General features: G+C 39.7%; 1 protein-coding gene across 1 annotated transcript in view; it reads left to right on the forward strand.

Annotated features, from left to right (window-relative positions):
• Positions 1-22,838, forward strand: part of LOC124606029 (vacuolar protein sorting-associated protein 13B) — a 219,251-nt gene that overhangs the window by 21,066 nt on the left and 175,347 nt on the right. Inside the window, exons 2-7 of the mRNA XM_047137992.1 lie at positions 6,143-6,277; positions 9,830-10,007; positions 10,125-10,230; positions 14,478-14,662; positions 20,763-20,866; positions 21,942-22,203. Coding sequence (XP_046993948.1) covers positions 6,191-6,277; positions 9,830-10,007; positions 10,125-10,230; positions 14,478-14,662; positions 20,763-20,866; positions 21,942-22,203 — 922 coding nt within the window. The 5' untranslated portion in view covers positions 6,143-6,190. The remainder of the gene's footprint in view (positions 1-6,142; positions 6,278-9,829; positions 10,008-10,124; positions 10,231-14,477; positions 14,663-20,762; positions 20,867-21,941; positions 22,204-22,838) is intronic.

Raw genomic sequence — 22,838 nt, forward strand, 5'->3', positions numbered from 1 at the left:
CTGTGAATTCCTACTGCCATTAATGAAATGGCAGTTTTGCTTTTGCAACTACTCCTGATTCTCAATCACAAAAACTGCTTGCTGCTTTGCTCCTCCGCTGCTATCCTGTCCGTGTTGAGGCCCAGTGAATGCTGAATTCTTCCTATGGTGTTATTTACATTAGGCTGCTCGATGGTCTGACTGAGCCAGAAATCCAGACGTACCTCTTTGATTGGGGTGTCATTGCAGTCCATTGGGTGATGAAAACAGTAGATGCATCCTTAATTCCCACACACACTTTTTTCCTCACTTTTGGTAGAGTGGTGCTCAGTCCAAGATCAAGGCAGGCTATGAAATTCTCACAGTTCGATCGTACATTCCAGTTCTGATGCGCTGTTACCAATGTCGTCATTTCAACCACACTTGACAGTCCTGACAACAGGCCGCCAAATGTGTATTCTGTGGTAGGGTGTTCATGAGGGTGATTTTCCACCTCCTCCTCGTGGCTGTATCAACTGCAATGTTGTCTATCCCACCTTCTCCCGAGATAGTGCCACAGCAGGCTGTTCAGATCTGGGTGAAGGAAAAAGTGCCTTATCCAGTCGCTTGCAAGTTGCTGGCTAGCCGGAAGCCTTGCGTCCAGCCATCTGGCACCTACAGTACTGTTCTTGCTACATCTAACTCCACGAACGACATGGCAATGCAGATGTGTGATCTCAAATTTAGCGCCGCAGTTGTAAAATCGCCCCGTATCATAGTAGCATCCCCATCTCCTCCTCCAGCTGTGCACCAAGCCACCAATCTTCCGACTCACAGGGCGAAGTCACATGCTACACAACCAGCAGGCTGGAAAGGGCAGAAGGAATACTCTTGGGAAGACTTTTTACATCCCTCCAGCCAACAAACATCTGAGTCTTCATCTGCCAACCAGAAAGGCTGCAGGTAATCAATCAAAGGGAAACGGTCTTCTCCTTCGCTGACTCTGAGATCCTCTTCGATGGTGTCACCACGCGATACCCTTGCCCGGCCAACCTCTGTGTTGCTGCTGCACACCACCAACCGTCTTTCTGCACTGGACTCCACAGATTGACAGAAGGAGAATGCCAATGCCTCTGTTGACCTCATGGAGCAGGATTCTTTAGCCACTGTGCCCTGTAGCAGTGAGTCTTCAAAGGCTGGCACTCGGCAGTCGCCGAGATGACAACCCTTCGTTTTTTTCCTTTTCATGACTCTCCTCCAATGGAATGTTTGCAGCCTTCGATTCAACAAAGAATCACAGTGTCCCCTTGTACTCTGCTACCAGGAAACAAAATTGCATCCTCACAACCACTTTGAGCTCTCGCATTTCTTCCCAGTCCACTTTGACCTTCCCCCCAGGATGGCATTCCATCTCATGGAGGAGTCATGCTGCTAATCTGGAATGATGATCATAGCCAACCCATCTCCCTGACTACCCAGCTCTAACTGTTGCAGTCCGCATTTCCCTTCCTCACTTGACCCTTTCCCTTTGTACTGTTTACATCTGTCCCTCATTCGATGTCGCCACTTTGCCAGCTTATTGGGCAGCTACCTCGCTCCTCTCTGCTGTTTGATGACTTTAAAGCACACCATCCCCTTTGAGGTTCTCCCAGAACCTGTTCAAGAGGTGCTCTCTTGGCTGACTTTCTCAATCAGTGTAATCTCATCATCCTTAACACAAGAGCACCCACGTTCCTTTCAGACTCCACGTACACGTATTCCCATTTGGACTTAACCTGCTGCACTGCCCATTGTCTCGAGTAGCCCATTCTCTCTGACACATGTTCAAGCAACCATTTCCCATGTGCTATCTGGTTGCTGACTCCTACCCCACCTCTGTGCACTCCCAAATGGCAGCTTACTAGGGTCGACTGGAGGCTTTACTCCCCCCTAGCGACCTTTGGCGAACAACATTTCCCCAGTTGCGATGACCAGGTAGAATATCTTACAAACATTATCCTCACCACCACAGAACATTCCATTCTTCGCACTTCCTCTTTCCTGCGCCATGTCCCAGTCCCTTGGTGGGCATGCCGTGATGCAGTTCGCGCATGATGATGTGCTCTCCACGTTTTTAACCGTCATCCCATGGTTGCAAACTGCTTTCATTATAAACAATTTTGTTCACAGTATCGTCGCATTCTTCAGGATAGCAAAAAAGCTAGCTGGATTTAATTTACTAGTTCTTTTAGCAGTTCCACTCCCTCTTCTATCATGTGGGCCAACCTCCGACGGCTCTCCAGGTCCGAGATCCATTCCCCAGTTTCTGGCCTGACAGTAGCAGAAAATATCATAGTGGACCTTATTGCTATGTCCAACACCTTAGGCTGCCATTTTGTGGAGATTTCGAACTCCTCCCACCATCATTCTGCCTTCCTCCATTGGGAAAAGAGTGGAGAAGGCTCGGGCGATATCCTTCTCAGAATAATGAGTGCTACAATGCCGCGTTTACTATGAGGGAGCTAGATCATGCTCTCACTTCATCCTGATCCTCCACCCCTGGGCCAGACGATGTTCACATTCAAATGTTGCAGCACCATTCTCTTATTGGCAAGGGCTTTCTCCTTCATATGTACAACCACATCTGGGCAGAGGGCACATTTCCCAGACACTGGCGTGAAGCCACTGTCATACCCATACCTAAGCTCGGTAAGGCCAAACACCTTCCTTCTAGCTACCGCCCAATTTCTCTCACCAGCTGTGCTTGCAGGATGATGGAATGTATGGTTCATGTCCGGTTGGTGTGGTGGCTCGAGTCCAGCAATTTACTAACAACTGCACAGTGTGGATTTCGAGCACGGCATTCTGCAGTTGACCATCTCCTCACTTTGTCATCCCGTGTCATGAATGGTTTTCTGCAGAAATCCCAGATTGTGGCCATGCTTTTTGATTTGGAGGAAGCCTGTGACACCTGCTGGAGGACTGGTATCCTTCGTACTCTCTACTCGTGGCGTTTCACTGGCTGTTTGCCCCATTTCTTTAAGGAATTCTTAAAAAACCAAGTTTTCAAGGTGCATGTGAGTTCTGCCTTGCTGGACAACTTTATCCAGAAAAACGGTGTGACCCAGGGTTTTGTCCTGAGTGTTGTCCTCTTTCCTATCATCATTAACCCTATAATGGCCTGTTTCCTGCCGGGCATCTTTGGCTCCCTTTTCGTTGATGATTGTGCCATATATTGCAGTTCTCCACAGACTTGTCTCATTGAGGGGCATCTTCAGCGATGTCTCGATCATATTTGCTAACAAAACATCAACAATAGCTTTCATTTTCCCCTGTCAGAACCATTTGTATGAATTTCTGGCGGCACAATTGGTTTCTTCCATTGTCTTTATATCTTGAGCCCGTTGGTCTTCCATTCATTGAAAATATGAAATTCATGGGGCTCATGCTCGATAGGAAACTTTCCTGGTCCTCCCATCTATCTTACCTGGCAGCCCGCTGTATGCTGGTCTGTCAGTGTCCTACGTGTCCTTAGTGGAGCAGATTTGCACCGGCTCTTGTCCGTTTGACACTAGACTATGGGTGTTTCATTTATGCATCTGCATGTCTGTCCTCCTTACACGGCTCAATACTATCCACCATCACGGCATCTGTTTGGCCACTGGCACCTTTCACACTAGCCCAGTTGAGAGTCTGTATGCTGAGACTGCCGAATTACTGCCGTCCTACCACTTTCTCCTCAGCAGGTATGCATGCTGTTTGCCATGTGTGGCCACCCATCCTATGCCTCCTCCTTTGATGACTCCTTTGATCCCAAGTATGGGGTGTGTCACTCTTCTCTGTTACCTCCTGGAGTGTGCTTTCGGCTCTTTCTCTGGTAGCTTAACTTCATGCTAGCTGCCACTTTCCTGATGTATGTGAAGTGTTCACCAACTTAGCTTTGTGCTGCGGTCTGTGTTCACCTTGACCTTCATTTGCTTCCTAAGGACACTACTCCTGCCTTGTTCTGCCACTATCAGTTTCACGACCTTTGCACAGAACTTTGCAATAGTACCTTTGTGTACGGTGATGGCTCATGGACCGACAGTGTGTTGGGAGTGCCTTCATTATATTGGCACTGACGATTTTCAGTATTGGCTTCCGGAGCACTGCTCAGTATTTACAGCAGAGCCCATCGCCCTGTATCGGGCCACGCTGTACATCTGACGACACAGGCTTTTCAATTGCGCCATGTGCTCCGACTCTCTCAGTGCCCTTCAAAGCCTCTGTGTGCTGTACACTGTCCATCCCTTACTGCAATGGTCCAGGAAAGCTGTCACTTACTCACTCTTGATGGAGCCACGATGATGTTTTTGTGGGTTTCCGGGCATGTCAGTCTGACAGAAAATGTGGCCGCTGATGCTGCTGCCAAGGCTGCAGTCCTTGCACCTCAGCTTGCAAGTTCTTACATTCCCTATGATGATCTCTGCATTGCTGTCTGTCAGCAAGTGGTGTCACTTTGGCATTACCACTGGTTCTTCCTTCATGAGAACAAGCTCCAGATTCTTAAGCATCTCCCAGCGGCTTGGACAATCTCCTCTCAGCCCTCTCGCCGTGAGAAGGTCATTTTAGCTAGACTGCATATCAGGCACTGTCTTTCCATCCATTGCCATTTGTTAAGTGATGATCCCCACCAATTTGTGGTCATTGCCCTCAACCTTTGATGGTTTGCCATTTCCTGTTTGAATGCCCCTTTTTTAACCACCTTCATTCTTATTTGTGTTTGTCATCTGAGTTATTCGCTGTTTTAGCGAACGATGCCCAGGCTGTCGACCGTGTTTTACTTTTTATCCATCATAGCAATATGGTGAAGGACATTTAATCTTTAGTTCAGGACCTCTGGCTCTGTATGACGTATTTTGTAGACCTTTCTGCATGTCCTTGTTTTTAACTGTCTTCTCTTCCGTCAATTGGCATTAATTTGTAGTCATTTTTAACTCCTCTCTTTGTCTTCTTGTTCAACAGTTCTGACATGGGCATGTATGACCCTAGTTGTTTTTGCACCCTAAACCAAAACCAAAAACCTCCACTTCACCTGGATTCTGGAATCCTTTTTGTTGCTTTCCACTGTGTTGATTTGCAAGACACGTACAACAAGCAAGCTATGCGAATGTGTTTATAAAAGTGCCATTCCAGCTTAAATAACATTTGATAGTAGTACATTTTAGACTTGGGAAGGTTGCATAGTACTCCATGGATATATATTGTGCACAAATCCATGAAGGGGGCATTTCAGGATGGCCCTCCATTCTGCTGTTTTTCTTCTTGGCAGAGTACTTTAGTGGTTCAGAATGCATTATTAAAATTGTGTTACATGGGTTAGTAAAGTATCATTTTTTTGCAGTTGCCTTTAAAATACAGTGTCTATAGTGAGGATACATTTCAAATTCTGCTTATTTGTTGACAGCAGTTCTATGTACTATTCAGCCTTCTGCCTTAGCACACATATGCACAGGATAGTCAGCAGGCTGGAGAAATGTGGCAAATCATTTCGTCTTGATTATTATCATTCACATATTTTTACCTTACACTGAACTATGTGCTGACCAAGTTACTTGACTTACGTTTTGGAGAAGTGAAAGTCAAATCCCTATCTGAACAACTAGACTTGCACCATCCATGCTTTCCCTAACCCACTTAAGATTAATGCTGGAATGGTTTCTTTCAAATGCTCATGATTGATTTTCTGCTCCAACTTTGTCCAATCTAAACTTGTACTATGTCTCCCATGACTTCTTGGGGGGAGATATCTTTGAAATGTCATAAGTTGCCATATGACACAATACTTATTCGATGACTATTTCGTTCTGACTATCGTGTGATCAACATTTACCAGTACCTCGCAAAGTGTTTACTTTGATGTCTCAAACTTGAGTTGAAATTTTTCTGAGGCATACAGTATGTTTTGCCATAAGATTAGTAATTATATAATACATAGTTAATGAATTCCAAATGTAAATACATTGCTGGCCCATTTACTCTAGTCCTTCAATCCTCTCCTTTTAAACCTTTTCTTCTTCTTTTTTGTAGTGAATTATTTGAATAAATAGATGTACATCAGTTTAAATTTTTCACCAGTATGATAGTGTTTCTGTAGAAATTTTTTAATTTCAGTAATCTGTTTTTGCATTGCAGTTAGTGTAGTAATGATGTATTCTTTCTCCAGGTCTTTGCTGTCTGAAGATACTATGTTCTGTGATAACAAAAGTCCGCTATGTTCAAACTGGAATCATACATCACACCTATATTACTTAGTTATGTGGATAAATACATAAAAAATTTCAGACATGAAGATTCACAGGTAAACATTGTAAAATATGTGTTTGTAATATGTTTATTGATTATTTTGCTTTCATTGAAATTGGGAATGTGTGATTGAGGAAAGAACTTGTACTTGCTGGTATACCTGCAGAGTTCAAAGAATTACATCGGCCTTATGAAAATACTGAACCTTTCAGTATTGGGCATCAATTGTGATCCACAACAACATCAAAATGGTGGATGTAAGCAGTTTGTGTAGATATGACTTGACATTTATGAAAAACATGCACACAAATACTACATGACAGCAGGTATATCTGGTATGTAATTAATGAATCATCTGCAGGAAACTGGGAGCTCTGACCAGGCACAAAATGGAAAACCCATAAACAAAGAAATTAATTAAATTATCTTTCTTAAAATATCTACAAATTCTAACCTAAAGTTAGTATCATTATTTTCAATTAAAATGTACAGCTAAATTAATCTGCATGGTTCTAACCAACCATGGTATAGCATTTATACCAAAAACTATACAGAAAACCAGTTTTGATATAAAGCTGGTATTGTTATACTCAAGTAACCTGTGCATCTAAATTGAACTTAACAATGCCCAACAACCACCTAATAGCAACTGTCACAAAAAAAAAAGAGTCTATTTTGTTGTGAAGTCGGTAGTTATATCTTCACTACAAAGTTAACTTCGTGATTATCATGAAATGGATACGGGTCAGCAGTTCACAAACTTTAACTAATCAGCAAATGGAGAGCTACATTCCTATCAATAACTTCATCTCACCAATGTAACTTAACTGAATTACCTGATACCAACCAAAATATAGTACATTCCTCAAGAGTTCTTAAAACTGAGTAAAAACATATGTAACTTTCAGGAAACGCTTAAAAGATAAACACTTTCACAAAATAACTACAGAAAATAAAACACCATTGTATTTGCAAAACAGATAACTCAAAAAATAAATGTAACAAAGTGACATGTTCGGTGATCCTAGTCCCATGAAAACAGAACTGCTAAAGAAAAATTTAAAAACAGCTAACATAATAGTGTCACAGATGATAAGCATTTATTTTTCATACCAAGTGTCTCTATGATTAGACCTCCGAACACTGTCCTCTCAGCACTGCTATGTAAATCCATCCCTAGTATAGAAAGAAAAGCTTTAACCATTTTCATCACTTTCCCATATTTGTGGCATTTTGTACAGTTATTGAACACTCCGTACTTTTAAAGTAAAATTGTGGTAGATGTCATGTTGCACATCTCTTCATAACTGTCAAACCAATCTCAAATAAACACCCGAGAAAGATGATGACAAGATCTAGATTAGAAATAGTAACATACTAAACAACTAATTTTCAAATACATTCACTTACATGACATCACATGCTCACAAAAAAATAATGTCATGAATCACATTCAGTTGGCCTGATGTAGTAATATGCAAGTGTTTTTATTATTATTATTATTATTATTATTATTCCAAGCTGCATCTGAAAAGTTCAGTGAATGGCCTGTATGTCAACAAGCACTCCCTGTTGTCCAGATGACCGAAGTGGAGCAGTGGTGTATGCTGCAACCAAGTCACTGTGAGAACTTGTATTGTTGTAAAATGAAGCGCTAAATGGAACAATACATTAACATGAAATTTTGATTCAAATTAAGTAAAATGAAAATGGAGACTCATGGAGTACAGTGTTGAAGCAGTGAGTAAAACGTGTGTGTTTGAGTGTTTTAAATGCTGTAGATACAGAAAGGAAGGTGTCAAGTATGAGCCGCATTTGGGTTGACCATCAATAAGCACAGTCACAGATGACATCCAACAAGACAGTGTAAGTACTGCTGTTCATGAACTTTTAAAAAGGTGGAAGCTATGTGCCCCGTTTGTACCAAACACACTAACAAATTAGCAGAAGCAAACTCTGATGAAAGTGTGGAGATTTCTTTGACATATCTGACTGGAATCCACAATTTTTGGAAACCATCTTCATAGGAGATGAGTGAGACCTGGTGCTACCATACAATCTGGAGACCAAGTGACCATCAATGGCATGGTGTTCATCATCTTCCCCACCTCCCAAAATAGCCAGCTGATAAAAACAAAGATTAAGATGATATTGATTGTCTTTTTCAATAGGAAGGTCTTGATACATCATTCATTTCTACCCAAGGGCGAAACTGTCAATATGGAAGTTTTGAAATGGCTACTGCAACACTTCTGGGAGGGGGGAGGGGGTTGGTAAGAACTGTAAGTGAGTGGATGGTGGAATTTCCTTCATGACAATGACCGTCTGCACACTGCAATCCATGTGCTCAACTTTCTTGCTCAATACATGGTGACTGTTCTTCCTTATTCTCCAGATTTGCCACTGGCAGATTTCTTTATGTATCTCCACCTTAAATTAACCTTGCAAGCCTTATACTTCACAGACATTGGGGACATCAGACAACACGTGGCCACCGTGCTTTGATAACTGATTCTTAATCGACATGTAGTGCTTGTTAGGGAAGTCTGGAATGCTGGAGAAGGGTTATGAGATTGTTTGCATAGTAATTGCAGGTATGTGAACATACAGGGTATCACAAACAGTATACAGACGGTAGACGATCAGAAATTGAATAGTTTGAGGTAAGGGACATTGCGTGTCAGGCATGTGTCTCTAAACTGTTTAGATTTCTTAACAATCAGTTGCTTGCCATATCGGTGTTGCGGTGCTACCGTAATAAATACACAGAGGTGGAGTTTGCCACTGTGTATAGTGCATGACCGGTCGTTGAGACAGGTGCAGCTGAATGTAGTGTCCAGAAAATTGAGTGACTGTGCAGAAAGAAGTTTCACTGCAGTTTCTCAATGGGAATATAAGTTGTTGCAATCAAATCAGAGAGTTTGCCGAGAGTCTCAAGAAAGAATTTTTTGTACTGTAGAATTTAAGCAGATTACATTTGATTGTGTGGAGGAGAAATCATCCATAAGATCACGTCAACTTAACTATGAAATACTCTTTTAGAGGAATACAATGTGGAGAGTACTGATGAAGTAGCATGTACCCTCCAATCATAAACAACATGAGCAAGCTATGGAACCATATGATTTTAATCACAGAGTTGAATTGTGTCAGTGGAGTTTCCAATGGAGTACCACAGAGCTGAATTACCTACGTTTTGTAATCTTTGTGACCTTCAATTGTTACTGTAAGGTTCAAGTTTTTTGTCAATAAAATGCTAAAGATTCATTCCTAGCCATTAATTCATTATCACAGAGTTCTGTGTTTAGAATCATGTCCTGGTCATATGATTGTGACCTTAAAGTTCTTGTACACTGTATAAATATCTTTATGTGATTATGTTTGGTAAAGGTAAATGATATTTTTAAAGATTTTGTGTGAATACAATATGAACTTGTGAGCCTGTTCATTATTTATATATGACAAGTACTGCGACACTTTGTGCCTGAAGATTACGGTTTCTGTAAAATTCAGTAGCTGAACTTGATGTAGAGTTGGACTATCATACTGAATTTTGTCTTAGTTGAGTCTGTCATTAAAATGTATACCAATAGTTATTCTGTTGTAGGTTTCTTTATGGGGAGGAGATGCTTCCTTTCACAATCTGGAGCTTCGACTTGAAGTCTTGGAGCAAGAACTGCAGCTGCCATTCAGCTTTGCAAGTGGTCACATACATGAACTCCTAATTCACGTACCTTGGACGAAGTTGAATTCTGAACCTATAAGCATCACAATAAACACTATTGGTTGGTTTCTCCAAAAATGCTTAATGAATTTTATTTTGGGTGTAATTCAAGTTTCACGTAGATTGTAACAGGATTACAATTTTCCACTAGTTTGGATCTGTGTGCCCTTTTTTTCAGAATGCATTTTGAACTTAAAAAATGAAGATACTGTGTGTCCAGAAGCAGCCGGTCATTCAGGAACTACCAGTGTTGCCGCAAAGGAATCACGTAGGAAACCAAGGAAGTATGTTTTGTCATTTTCTTGCAATTTGGTGTGCCGAAACTAAGCTGTTGTTTTAGTGTCTGAAATGCACCTTGCTAATTTTAATCATAATTGTTTGTTCAAATAAATGAGTGAGAGAGAAAACTCAGAAAATAAAGAGGAATGCGTAGATAATTTTTGGGACAGCTTTCTCATCATATGTGCAGATTATCTAAACGCATCTAGTGCATCATGGTTTTTATTTGGTAGACACAAACACACATGAAATAACATACTAAACATAAAAAATTAAAGCAGTTTAATATGATTGAATTATTGAGTGAAAAGAGTAGGGTTTGTGATTAGTTTGATGATGACTGACTCCACAAAATGGTCTCTTTATCTTGTAATCCTGACCCCTCACAAGATCATGCATCAGTTTCACCAGTGTTTTTTTCAGCCAACGTTGCTTCCACTTAACATTCTGCATTGTTTTGCGCAACTGCCTATTTACACGGTCCAGTCACAATAATGTGACCACTACCTATGTTTAGTGTCAGCATGGGATAACCACTCACAGACAGTAGCTGGCAATACTAGCAGTGGAGGGCATATATAGCATATCGGGCGATGCAGAAAATGGCACAGTCATTGTCGTAATATGGAAACAGAGTGATTTATATGATATACAAAAGGACATGATCATTGGCTTCTGACCCAAGGGTGGTGGAAGCATTTCTGAAATGACTAAGTTTGTAAACTTTTTGTATGCTACCGTGATTAAAGTATATCACGCATGGCCAAATGGTACTAGCCAAATCTAGTGCCAAGACAACTGTGGTACACCACAGGCCATAGATGATGGGTGAATGATGGCTGTGTACAGGCTAATATGTGAGCAACTGTTGAGTAAGTGTCTACCCAGGTGAACCAAAGGTTTCTCCTCAGTGACTGTTCACTGAACATTGCTGTGTATGGGTCTCCACAGCAGGTGCCTGGTTCATGAACCCATCCTGACTGCTGTTTACTGATGATGAAGGCCAGAGCCCATCATTACCAAAACTGGATATCCACTGTGTGTCAACAGGCGACCTTTTCAGATTAATCACATTTTATGCTCCATCGGACAGATGATCGCTGACATGTAGAGCGAAAAAGCCTGAAAGCAAACAAGGAGGAAACGTTATGGTGTGTGCAATGTTTCTTGGCGTTCCTGGGCTGATATTTTCATTCTGGAAGGCACAGTAGAGCAACACAAATATGCATCTGCTTAGGAGACCGTGTCCATCCCTACATGCAGTTTGTTTTTCTTCGGCACAATGTCTTCTACCAATATGACAACACGTCACACAGCTCACAGTGAACTTGTGTGATTCAAAGAGCACCAATATGAGTTTACCATACTCCACATTCCAGCAAACTTCTCGGATTTAAACTCAGTCAAGAATCTGTGAGACTATCTCAGTTGGGCTTTTTGCACCATGGATCTTCAACTGAGAAACCTAGCGCAGCTGGCTACAGCAGTGGAGTCATAATGGCTCCACATCCCTGTTGGTATCTTGCTGGACTTATCACAGTGGTCTGTGCTTCAGAAAGTAGTTATTTAGTCCTTTGACAGGTGGTCACGTTGATCTGGCTGGACGGTATATGTGGCATAATAATGTTTTCAGATTGATCACCAACATTGTCAGCTAATTTAACATCACTATCATTGTTTTCTGCAGATGAACAAATAGCAGTAATTCCATTATCAGAAATCATTGTCACTTTGCTTCCAGTCATTTACATCATTAACACGTATGTCTAAGCATCCTGGCATCATGGAATGTTTGCAGATGCATCATTGAACTCTGGTGGCTTCTTGCTGGAATATATTCAAATGAATCACCGAACTCTGATGGGTCAACATTTACATCATATCTCTTATTCAATGTACTAACTGCTCCATTGGACTCACCAATTGCCTACCCTAATTTTTCCAGGACTCGATTATTGTTGACTCAGCAGATTGTCCTTTGTAATCAGTTTGAAACAAAAGTCTTCATTTTCTTTTCAGTTATTCATTTAATATGACACTGTTGAAATTCCATCATCAAATTCAGCAGCAATGTTGGACAACTCCCGTTATCCACTATATGTAGTGCATACAAATTTTTGTCTCTTGCCACTATCTACCACTGCCTTTCTCTTCTGTGTCAGTTCACAGCCAACAGGAGAAATATGGAACTGTACAATTCTATATTAATAATGAATGGACACCATTTAGGTCCATTATGATGGATGTGGAGAAATTTTGGACAAAGTTTAAACTGATCGTAAATTGTGCTACAGAATGGTATGTGCCAAGGAAGTATATTAAGGATGCAAAAGACCCACTGTGGTTTAATAATAAAATTCAGAAAATGCTGAGGAAATGGAAATAGTTGCAATCTCAGAAATGTAGACAGCCAGAAGTTATTAGAAATTCACACATCTATAAAAAGGCTGGTTTGTGAAACATACAACTTACACTGTCATACATTAGTGAAAGATCTTGCTGAGAACCCAAGAAAATTCTGGTCCTACATAAATCTGCTAAGAAGGTGAAAGGCTTCTATCCAGCCATTCATTGATCAGTCTAGTGTAGCAATAGAAAACAGCAAACAGAAAGCTGTAATTTTAAATTCCACATTTAAAACATCATTCACACAGAATGATCATATGGACACCATCATTTGGCCATCACACAGTCTTCTCTGTGGAGGACACAGAAATAGGCATCCCTGGCATTGAGAAGCAACTGCAACAGTTGAAAACAAATAAGTCATTTTTATAGAGAGTACTCTTCAGCATAGATGCCATACTTACCTCACATTTATCACGAATCTCTCACCCAGTATGAAGTCCTAAATGACTAAAACACTAGTGGATCCCATATATACAAAGAGTAAAAGAACAGGCCTGTAAAATTACAGACGAATATCGCTAATGCTAGCGTGCTGCAGAATTCTTGAGCATATTCTAATTTTGAGTATAGTAAATTTTCTTGAGACAGAAAAGCTCCTGTCCACAGATCAGCACAGATGTAGAAAGCATCACTTGGGCAAAATTCAGCTTGTACTCTGCCCACACAATAGCTTGTGAACCATGAGCAACAGGCAGATCCATACTCCTAGATTTCATGGAAAGTGTTTGACAAAGTGGCATACTGCAAACAGTTGATGAAGATCTTAGTATATGGAATAGGTTCACAGATATGTGAGTGGCTTGAAGACTTTTTGGGTAATAGAACCCAGTATGTTGTCTTAGTGAGTATTTATCAGAGACAGGTATTCCCAGGAGTGTCCTTGGGAAATGTGATAGGACTGCTCTTGTTCTCTGCATGTAAACTATCTGATAGATGGGGTGAGCAACAATCTGTGACTGTTTGTTGATGACACTGTAGCTCGCAGGGAAGTGTCGTCATTGAGTGACTTTAGGAGTATACCAGATGACTTAAGAGAATTTCTGTATGGTGTGATGAATGGCAGCTGCTCTAATATGTAGAAAAATGTAAGTTAATGCAGATGAGTAGGAAAAACACTCCTGTAATGTTCGAATACAGTATTAGTGGTATTATGCATGACACCATCACAACAATGAAATATCTAGACATAATGTTGTAAAATGATATGAAATAGGAATGAGCACGTGAGGTCAGTTGTAGGGAAGGCACGGTGGTTTTGGTTCATTGGGAGAGGTCCAGTAAAGTATAGCTTGTCTATAGGGGAGATCAAGTATAGAACACTTGAGTGACCCATTTATGAGACTTATCAAGTGTCTGGTATCCCCACCATGTCAGATCAAAGGAAGATATTGAAGCATTTCAGAGATGTGCTGCTAGGTTCATTATTGGTGGGTGTGACTATACTTCTGGAGTATGAAATACCGCAATGTACAGCTACAATACTATTAAGAAAGAAAGAAAATCTAAATGAACCAGAGATCTGAATTAATAGAACCAAATAAACAAGTCTCCACCGAATATGCATACAATACAGCAAATCTTTTGTTTCTTAAGATATGCAATCCGTGAACTGTCTGTGTACCGATTTGTTCTGCAACCAACTAAAATACCTCTGAATCAGATAGTTTCGCAAAACCTCATAAATAAATGTATAATATTTAACTTTTTGCATTTTTCTTAGCTGTTTCTTATTTAAGTTTCAGCGTTTGATTAGTATATGGTTTTCTTCTACTTCATTGTAAGTGTTTGTATTGGGCTTGTGTATTTAGGATTTATACTTCTTACAGTTTCTGCTCTGTTACAGCCAAGAGAACATTTCTGCACCTCCAGGATATGTTCAGAGTATGGTCAATAGGATAGTCAGTAATATTAATGTCCAATGTAACAATTTGATTTTGAAATATGTGGAAGAAGACATTGTTTTGTCAGTAAATGTGAAAACTGTGACTCTTCAGTCTGCGAACAATGAATGGAAGCCATCATTCGCAGGTCAGATATAATGTTAAATATTTTGTTTCGCCTTTAATGCTCTGTAAAACTTACAGTTGTTAGTGTTTTTTGAATATTAAGCAGTATTTTGCACTACATCCGAAAACTGAATGTTAATTTTGCCATAGTACTATGACTATTAAACAAAAGGAAATATTTTCTTGTTAGTGTTGAATATAGATATGGGATTTGAATATGAAATTACCATGATTAAGACAAAAGGTCGGGCTATGCTATCAATTAGTGGGTGCTCAGTAGCATATGTTTTGCGAGAAACTGAAGTTTGCATGTGTATCTACGATCACCGTTGTAGTAGTGTGACAAGAAGTGACCTTTGTTTTGCTATGTATTCTGTATTCTTGCTGTCTATTACATGCATTTGTATCAAACACAGTAGATGACAATGTGAATTCCAACAAAAAGTAATACAGTAATAAGCCTTCAAAAATAGATTTTAACATTAAAATACTTCTGTGTGGTGGCGGTGGCGGCGGCGGTGGCAGCAGCTGTGGTGGTGGTGGTGGTGGTGGTAGTAGTAGTAGTAGTAGTAGTAGTATTTTCTATCTTTATATATTTGTTTAATGGTAGAGTATTTGTCATATTGATACATTGAAAATAAATAGCTCCAAACATACATACACACAGACTATCTGTGCCTTTATGAGGATAGGACAGCTGGTCCACCATGGCTTTTATGAAGGAATCAGCCCAGCATTTGCCTGAAATTATTTAAGAAAACCATAGAAAGCCTAAATCAGGATAGAGCTGCCTCATTCAGTTTGCCCTTATTGTACTACCGTGTTCTTTGACCTACACACCATTTGCACCACATAACTTATTATATAAAACATAGTTTAGCACTTAATGGCTGCACATACTAAGGACACCTACTGTTGACTCTTGGACCATGAACGTGCTGATGTGCCTCTTGTACTAACTGCAGACCAGTAAACATGCAACTATGCTTGATGCACGTCTTCATGCTCGTTCCAACTGAAAAACTGAGTCAACATCCCACCCTGATGAGTGAGATGTTGAGCTCAGGAGAATGGCAAAACAATCCTATTATGTGCTATGTATTTTGGCACATGAGTTTCTTGTAAAAGTATTATATTTTTATCGTGTGTTGTAACATGACAGGTTGTTGAGGTTATCCCCTTTCCTTTTTAACTGCTACTGTGAGTCCTCTGAGTAATCTTTAACTGTGTAATATCCATTATTTATGCAGAATGGTTTAGCTGCCTGTTTAAATAGATGTATTTTAATAATCTTTTTCATCTCCACAGACAATGTGTAGTACAATTCTAATCTCTGATATAAAATGCTGTTTTGATTCCCCCCCATACATCTCCAGTAAATGTAAGTCCAAACTGGCTCCTGTTTCAAGATTTTGCAGAGAACTCTTTGTGAAATAGTTAGTAATGTTAATTTACTCATTTGGTGCAATAAGAATACCCAGGTTTTCAAATAGTTCTTTACACTGAGCCCAATTACTACTTCTAGTTGTTATTCTTATAGCCCTTTACTGCAATTTAAATTAATTGTGTCCATGTTTTGTGCATTTGACCCCCAGAATAGCAGCCCATAGGAAGAACTGAGTAGGAGTAGTATGTCACCACAAGAAACAGATTGTTACAAACTGATGATAGAAGTTTAAGAGCATAACATACTGATGACATCCTTTTGCCAGGATGGATGTCTTGCTTTATTAGTTCATTGGCTGCCAGTTCAGAATGTCTACACTAATTGTGATCAGTTTTCTATCACTTTAAAATGTGTGCCACGTCTGGTATAAATACATGATCGCCAACCCTTTAAGGTGATGGTGGTGGTGGTGGCGGCGGTAGGAGGAGGAGAAGCAGGATGTGCTGCCCGTTTTACCTGACAATGAGAGAAACTTGGTACAAATTTCAAGATTGTGTAAAATATCTGATTTGCTCTGTAAATTGTTAGGAAGGCCTTTTTCAGGTGCATTGTTTCATCAGTGTTTTTTGTTATAAGTGATCAGCCAGCCACACGTCTCTGTGCCATCAAGGTAACGAGCTACAACAATTTCATCCAGTTGCAATAACTCTGAGAGTTGTAAGGTGAACTTGTGTTATCAGTAAAGTAAGAAATGTAAGAAATGAAGCGCAAGATTCATCATTTTTATTAGAAAGTGAGAAGTTCAGTATTTATTGAAAATATGTTTTTACTAGCTGTGCACATGCACCTCCCCCTCCCCCCCCTCCCCACTCCATCTGCCTCCTACCTCCATGCAGTCACAGCACTAAATTACATGTGGCTGAAGAGGAAAGTTTCTGTACCAGCTGTTGAAAGTAACATACCTGGAGCAGGTGTAACTAAGACATACTACTGAAAACTGCTCATGATGTTTTTCCCTTTAATAAATTTGTCAAGTTTCGTGTTATTAGGTTTTTGTAATATTTGTAACTTTAATGACTGGAAATTCATGAAGCATCAGTTTAAAATCCACGGAGCAATCATAGTGTTTTACCATTATTCCAATGCTCTCTCTCTCTCTCTCTCTCTCTCTCTCTCTCAAATGAATCACTAAGTTAAAAAAAAAAATCAAATTAAATGAAAGCTTGGGGGATTTCTCATTTTTCAACTAAGTGGTAACTTTTAGTGGCATTAGTCAATTATTCATTGCTTTATTTCAATTAACACTGTATTCATAGATTTACAGAATCATTAAGAGTCAACTAAAATCATATTTGCAATAAGTTGTATTGTAATATCAATTTAGAACAGCTCCTTTTTCTGTATTTTTATAATACCAAGCTTGTTCTCTTGTTGGAAGCTTGACCTTTTGCTCGTTCTTGTCTTCCATGGTAGATAGTCTTTGACTGTCTATCTGTACTCTTCTCCAAATGTTGACTTTCTCCCTGTCTCATTAATGCATGGAAGTTCATTTATATGACACATATAAAAAAAATTTAATGCATATTTTGCAGTGTTATATTTATTGATTTTATCTATTTGTTTTAAAACTTATTTTTACACTTTATGTTCTTTTTTCTTACCTAATATTGTGAATTTAAATGCATAAATTCTGTGTACTGTTTACCTCACTGACAGTGAAACTAAACAGTGGAAAGTCCAGGTTGGAATATCCTTTCCATAACTGTAGATGGCAAAACTCACATTTTGATAATGGCTGTTCTGTTTCAAAACATGTTATCTCTACCAGTCATCCCAGCAGTAGCTGATCAGTTTTCAGCATTTGATAAATACTTGTAGGTGTTTCTCTTGTACTACACACACACACACACACACACACACACACACACACACACACACACACTGCAACGGTATTGTACTCATTATTTATTATATAATGTGTTGTGCTAGGAATAAAGGTTGATGATAGGGAGTATCATTCTGTCAGGATGACATATTAAATGAAAAGTGGTACTACTTTATAAGTCATAAGCAATTTTTTATGTTTTAATATATCTATTACTAGAATGATTGACAGTAAGTTGTCATTGCAATACACACACACGTACTGATATTTATTGCAACAAGCAGAAGTCTTCAGGAATTTCTTAGTTGTATTCTCAAAGAAGTGATGATCATCATAGTGGAGGTCATGAGAATTCCTAGGAGCTTGAATGTTAGTCTGCTTTAATGGAGCACACTTATGCAGGAAAACGCTAATTGTTACTTCTTTTCTTGTTCTATTCTTAAAATATGTTCACTGTGTAAAATTGATGCATTACCTTGATTGTTGGAAACAAATGATGATTGTGATTTGTGGTTTATTGCTAGTGATTATGAACTGTTACATGACTACGTTGCTGCACTTTCATTATTGTACAAAATTATGCTTTAATAAGAACAATTATCACTCAATTATCAGTTCCAGAAATGAAATGAGTAGAACAGTAACAATATTCCACAGTAAACATTTCATTCCAGTTGCTTTTTATTGTAATCATTATTGTGTTTACCTGTAGCACAGTTGTTAGATATTAAACTACTAATGAGAGATCGCAGATTACAGTCCCTGGTTCGTCTGTACCAACAGTAAGTGAAGAATGTTAAGCCATTCTTATGATTTAGATTAAAAATTATGCTATAGCTCTTTCCGTAACAGAACAAAAGCGCGCCCAGTTGGCCGTGCGGTCTAACGCATGGCTTTCTGGGTGGGAAGGAGCACCTGGTCCCTGGCATGAATCCACCTCAGTTACACTATGCCGGCGATTGCTGTGCAAACAAGTTCTCCACGTACGCGTACACCACCATTACTCTACCACGCAAACATAGGGGTTACACTCGTCTGGTGTGAGATGTTCCCTGAGGGGTCCACCGGGGGCCGAACCGCACAATAACCCTGGGTTCGGTGTGGGGCGGCGGAGGAGTGAAGTGGACTGCGATAGTCATCGTGGGGTTGTGGACCACTGCAGCTGCGGCGGGGACGGAGCCTCTCCGTCGTTTCTAGGTCCCCGGTTAACATACAATACAATACAACAGAACAAAACAATACAAGTGTATACATGCCCACAGATCAAGCACTGTGGCATCCAGACAAGCCATTGAGCTTAATCTGCTTTATTCGATTGTGTATCATAGCTACATAGAGCTGCTTCAGTGGGAAAGCGAATTTTCCAGTGACTACAGTTCTGATGCAAGTGTCGTTACTTATGGTAGAATCAGGGCTGCTGATAGTGAATTGAATTCTTAGGCCGTATTTCCATGTGTATGTTTCACTTTTTCCTTCTTCATTACATTTGTGGATTGCTCCAAAGGTTTTCCCACATGTATATTTTCTTTTCTTTTTTAAAAAAAAACTGTACTGTTTTCCTTCTCAGAACTTACCCCGCTCTGCTCTCTGCCTTCCTTCAACATAAATGTCATTATGCTATCTTTTAAAGTATGTTATCTTCTGTGCCCACCTGGCTAGCCGTGCGGTCTAATGTGCTGCTTCCCAAGTATGAAGGCATGCCAGTCCCTGGTACGAATCCGCAAGGCAGATTAGTGTCCAGGTTCAGTGTGCCGGCCAGCCTGTGAATGGTTTTTAAGGTGGTTTTCCATCTGCCTCAGCAAATGCGGTCTGGTTCCCTGTCTTCCGTCTCAGTTACACTATGTCGCCGATTGCTGCGCAAACACTGTCTCCACATATGCGTACATCATAGTTACTCTACTGTGCAAACATTTGGGGTACACTCGTCTGGTAGAGACACATTTGGGGGGGGGGGGGGGGGAGGTCCACTGGAGGCTGAACCATGCTATAACCCTGGGTTTGGTGTGGGGTGGCGGTGTGGGTGGGTGGACTGCTGTAGCCTGTTGTGGGATTGTGAACCACTGAGGGCTACAGTGGGACGAAGCCTCTCTGTCGTTTCTAGATCCCCGGTTCAATACACACAATGTTATCTTCTGGTATCTTGCTCTGGATCATTGTGTGATAGAATACAGTGCCTAAATATTTACATTTTGTCTCTTGAGTTGCTATACTGAAAGTGTGTGTCTGTTAGTATGACAACATATTGCTTCTAACCTTCCTCCATATTTTGTATGCATTCTTAAAACTGTCAGCAGTTATCAGTTTCAATTTAAACACCAAACATGTGCAGTGGGGCTCTCTTTGTTGTAGTGCTAGTAGTAGTAGTAGTAGTAGTAGTAGTAGTGAATGGTTTATCGCAGTCAGACATTGATGTTAAGAATAAGTAAGTGAGTAGTTATGTCTAGTCCAGTAATGAGAGGCAAAACTTGTACTCTCAGTTTTTTTGAACCATGTGTTCCCCTGTTTGGTACAGAACATTCAGTAGGACATTGCAGGCTCTCCCATTGCCTTTATATATGTCTTTTTAAGGTTATGTCTGATGATTGTGCAATGTTGATAATGATAAATCACATGCTGTTCCACTTATGTTCTGAAGCCAGATGTGAACACACAATTTCTCCTCTTATAAAGAGATGGCAGATAGTATCACTATTATGAGTATTCCTTGTGGTTTCAGTTATCACTGTAGATCCCTTTCAACATCCATGACACTTATCTACATACAAGGGAATAGAAATATGGCCACATTGGAATACAAGAAAGTGTTAATTGTGTAGTGAACCATTTCATTTGTTGCTTTATTTGTTCCAGATGTTTCATCTGTGGATGTTACACTCAGGAAAGTAGTTTCTCTGACTGACCTTACAATATGCCTTGATAAGAGAAATGCTTCAGGGAAGATTGAAATGTACCAGGTAATGACATTACTATATTATACTATACTATTCTATACTGTTATTACTATTCTTTATGAAACAACCTTGTAAATGATTTAATATTTGTTAGTATAAAATATGTGGAACTCTTAACTTCAGTGCTAGAAACAATGTAGCTTCACAACAGAAAAGTAATTGTTGTGTATTGTATTGTTTTAATTACTATAGGAAAGTTTCATGGTAAAGAAATGGTTCATGGTAGAACTGACAGGCAAATGATTTCCAACAAAAAATGCTGCCAAAGTGTAACTGTACATAAAGCTACAAAATACACACGTAGATAGAGTAGAAGGCACACAAATGTGTTGAACAGACATGTGCAACATGCATATTGGACAATGTAGTATATCTGAATGTATATTTTACATATTTTAAAACATATATTAATGAAAAACAAGTAACTTCAAATGGTGTGAATGAACCTGTCAGAGCTTTTTTTCCTCCTAGTATTTTATGTAAGGTTTTTGATTTTAAAAGCATGAGTCCCAATAAAACATGTTGCAGTGCCATGAATATCTGATCTTTGATGTCTCAGTCCTATCCAAGCCCTCATCTTCAGTTCCACATCTAAATTGTGTTATACGGGACTAATAGAAAATTCAATCTCCTCCACCCATTCTCTGCAGTTGAAATATTTGTCTGCCATCCATACTGATGACCAAAACTGACCAAATGTCCATATCAGAACTTACCTTATCCAACTAACAACTCCATTCTAATTTTGAGCCTTGCTCAAGTACCATTTATTGTCATTCACAAATTTCTCATATCTAACCCCACCCCCCTGCCCACACACGCATGCACAATGTAAAAAGCTTCAATCTCTTGCATTGCAACAGAATGAACTATTTCATGTTTTAAAAGCCAGAAATTCAATTTTCTATTTTTTCTTCTTCTGTGAGTTGTGCTATATTTGTTCCATCTTCAGCAACTAGTAGATAAATGTTGGTTTTCTGTCCCAAATAATGTTAAAATTATATTTTGTTGACAATAATTCAGATTTGTTTGTATTAACTAAGTAATAACTTATGTGTGTATTATTGATAATGTTCAGGAGCCTCTGCTGTATCGATGTTCCCTGGATATTCGACTGCTTTGCAGTTATCTGTCACCTAAATCAAAACGAGCCAAGGTGACACGAATTGATGTGCATTGTGGCCGCATGGATTTCAGTTTGACAGAACAACAAGTGCCAATGTTGATGCGTTTAGTGCTATTACTTCGTGCACTTCATAGTAGAGAGTTGCAGAGAAGCATGCGCAAGGACAGCAGTACTGGAAGTCATCCGATTGTTGAGGACACAGATCAGGATCTAGGTTAGTAGTAAATTCAATGTTTCAATATCATTTATAATATATGAAACAGGGAAAAATGATATGAATGATACTTAGTTGGGTTAAACAAGTAACATTACCAATACTGTGACAGCATTCACTGAGCTGACAAAAGTATGGGATAACGATACGCACATATACAGATGGTGGTAGTATTGCATGGACAGGGTATAAAAGGCTAACGCATTGGCGGAACTGTCATTTGTACTCAGGTGTTTCATCTGAAAAGGTCTCCAATGTGATTATGTTTGCACGATGGGAATTAACAGACTTTGAATGGGGAATGGTAGTGGGAGCTAGACGCATGGGGCATTCCATTTTGGAAAATGTTAAGGAATTCAGTAGTCTGTGATCCACAGTGTCAAGAGTGTGCTGAGAATATCAAATTTCTGGCATTACATCACATCATGAACAATGCAGTGGCCGACGGCCTTGACAGAGTGTTGCGAAATGTGGCAATAATGAGCTGTGACAGCAGACAACCATCACAAGTGCCTTTGCTAACAGTATGACATCACCTGCAGCATCTCTACTGGACTCGTGACCATATCATTTGGACCCTAGACAACTGGAAAACCATGGCCTGGTCAGATGAGTCCCATTATCAGTTGGTAAGA

This window comes from Schistocerca americana, chromosome 3, assembly GCF_021461395.2.
Source record: "Schistocerca americana isolate TAMUIC-IGC-003095 chromosome 3, iqSchAmer2.1, whole genome shotgun sequence".
Taxonomy (NCBI): domain Eukaryota; kingdom Metazoa; phylum Arthropoda; class Insecta; order Orthoptera; family Acrididae; genus Schistocerca; species Schistocerca americana.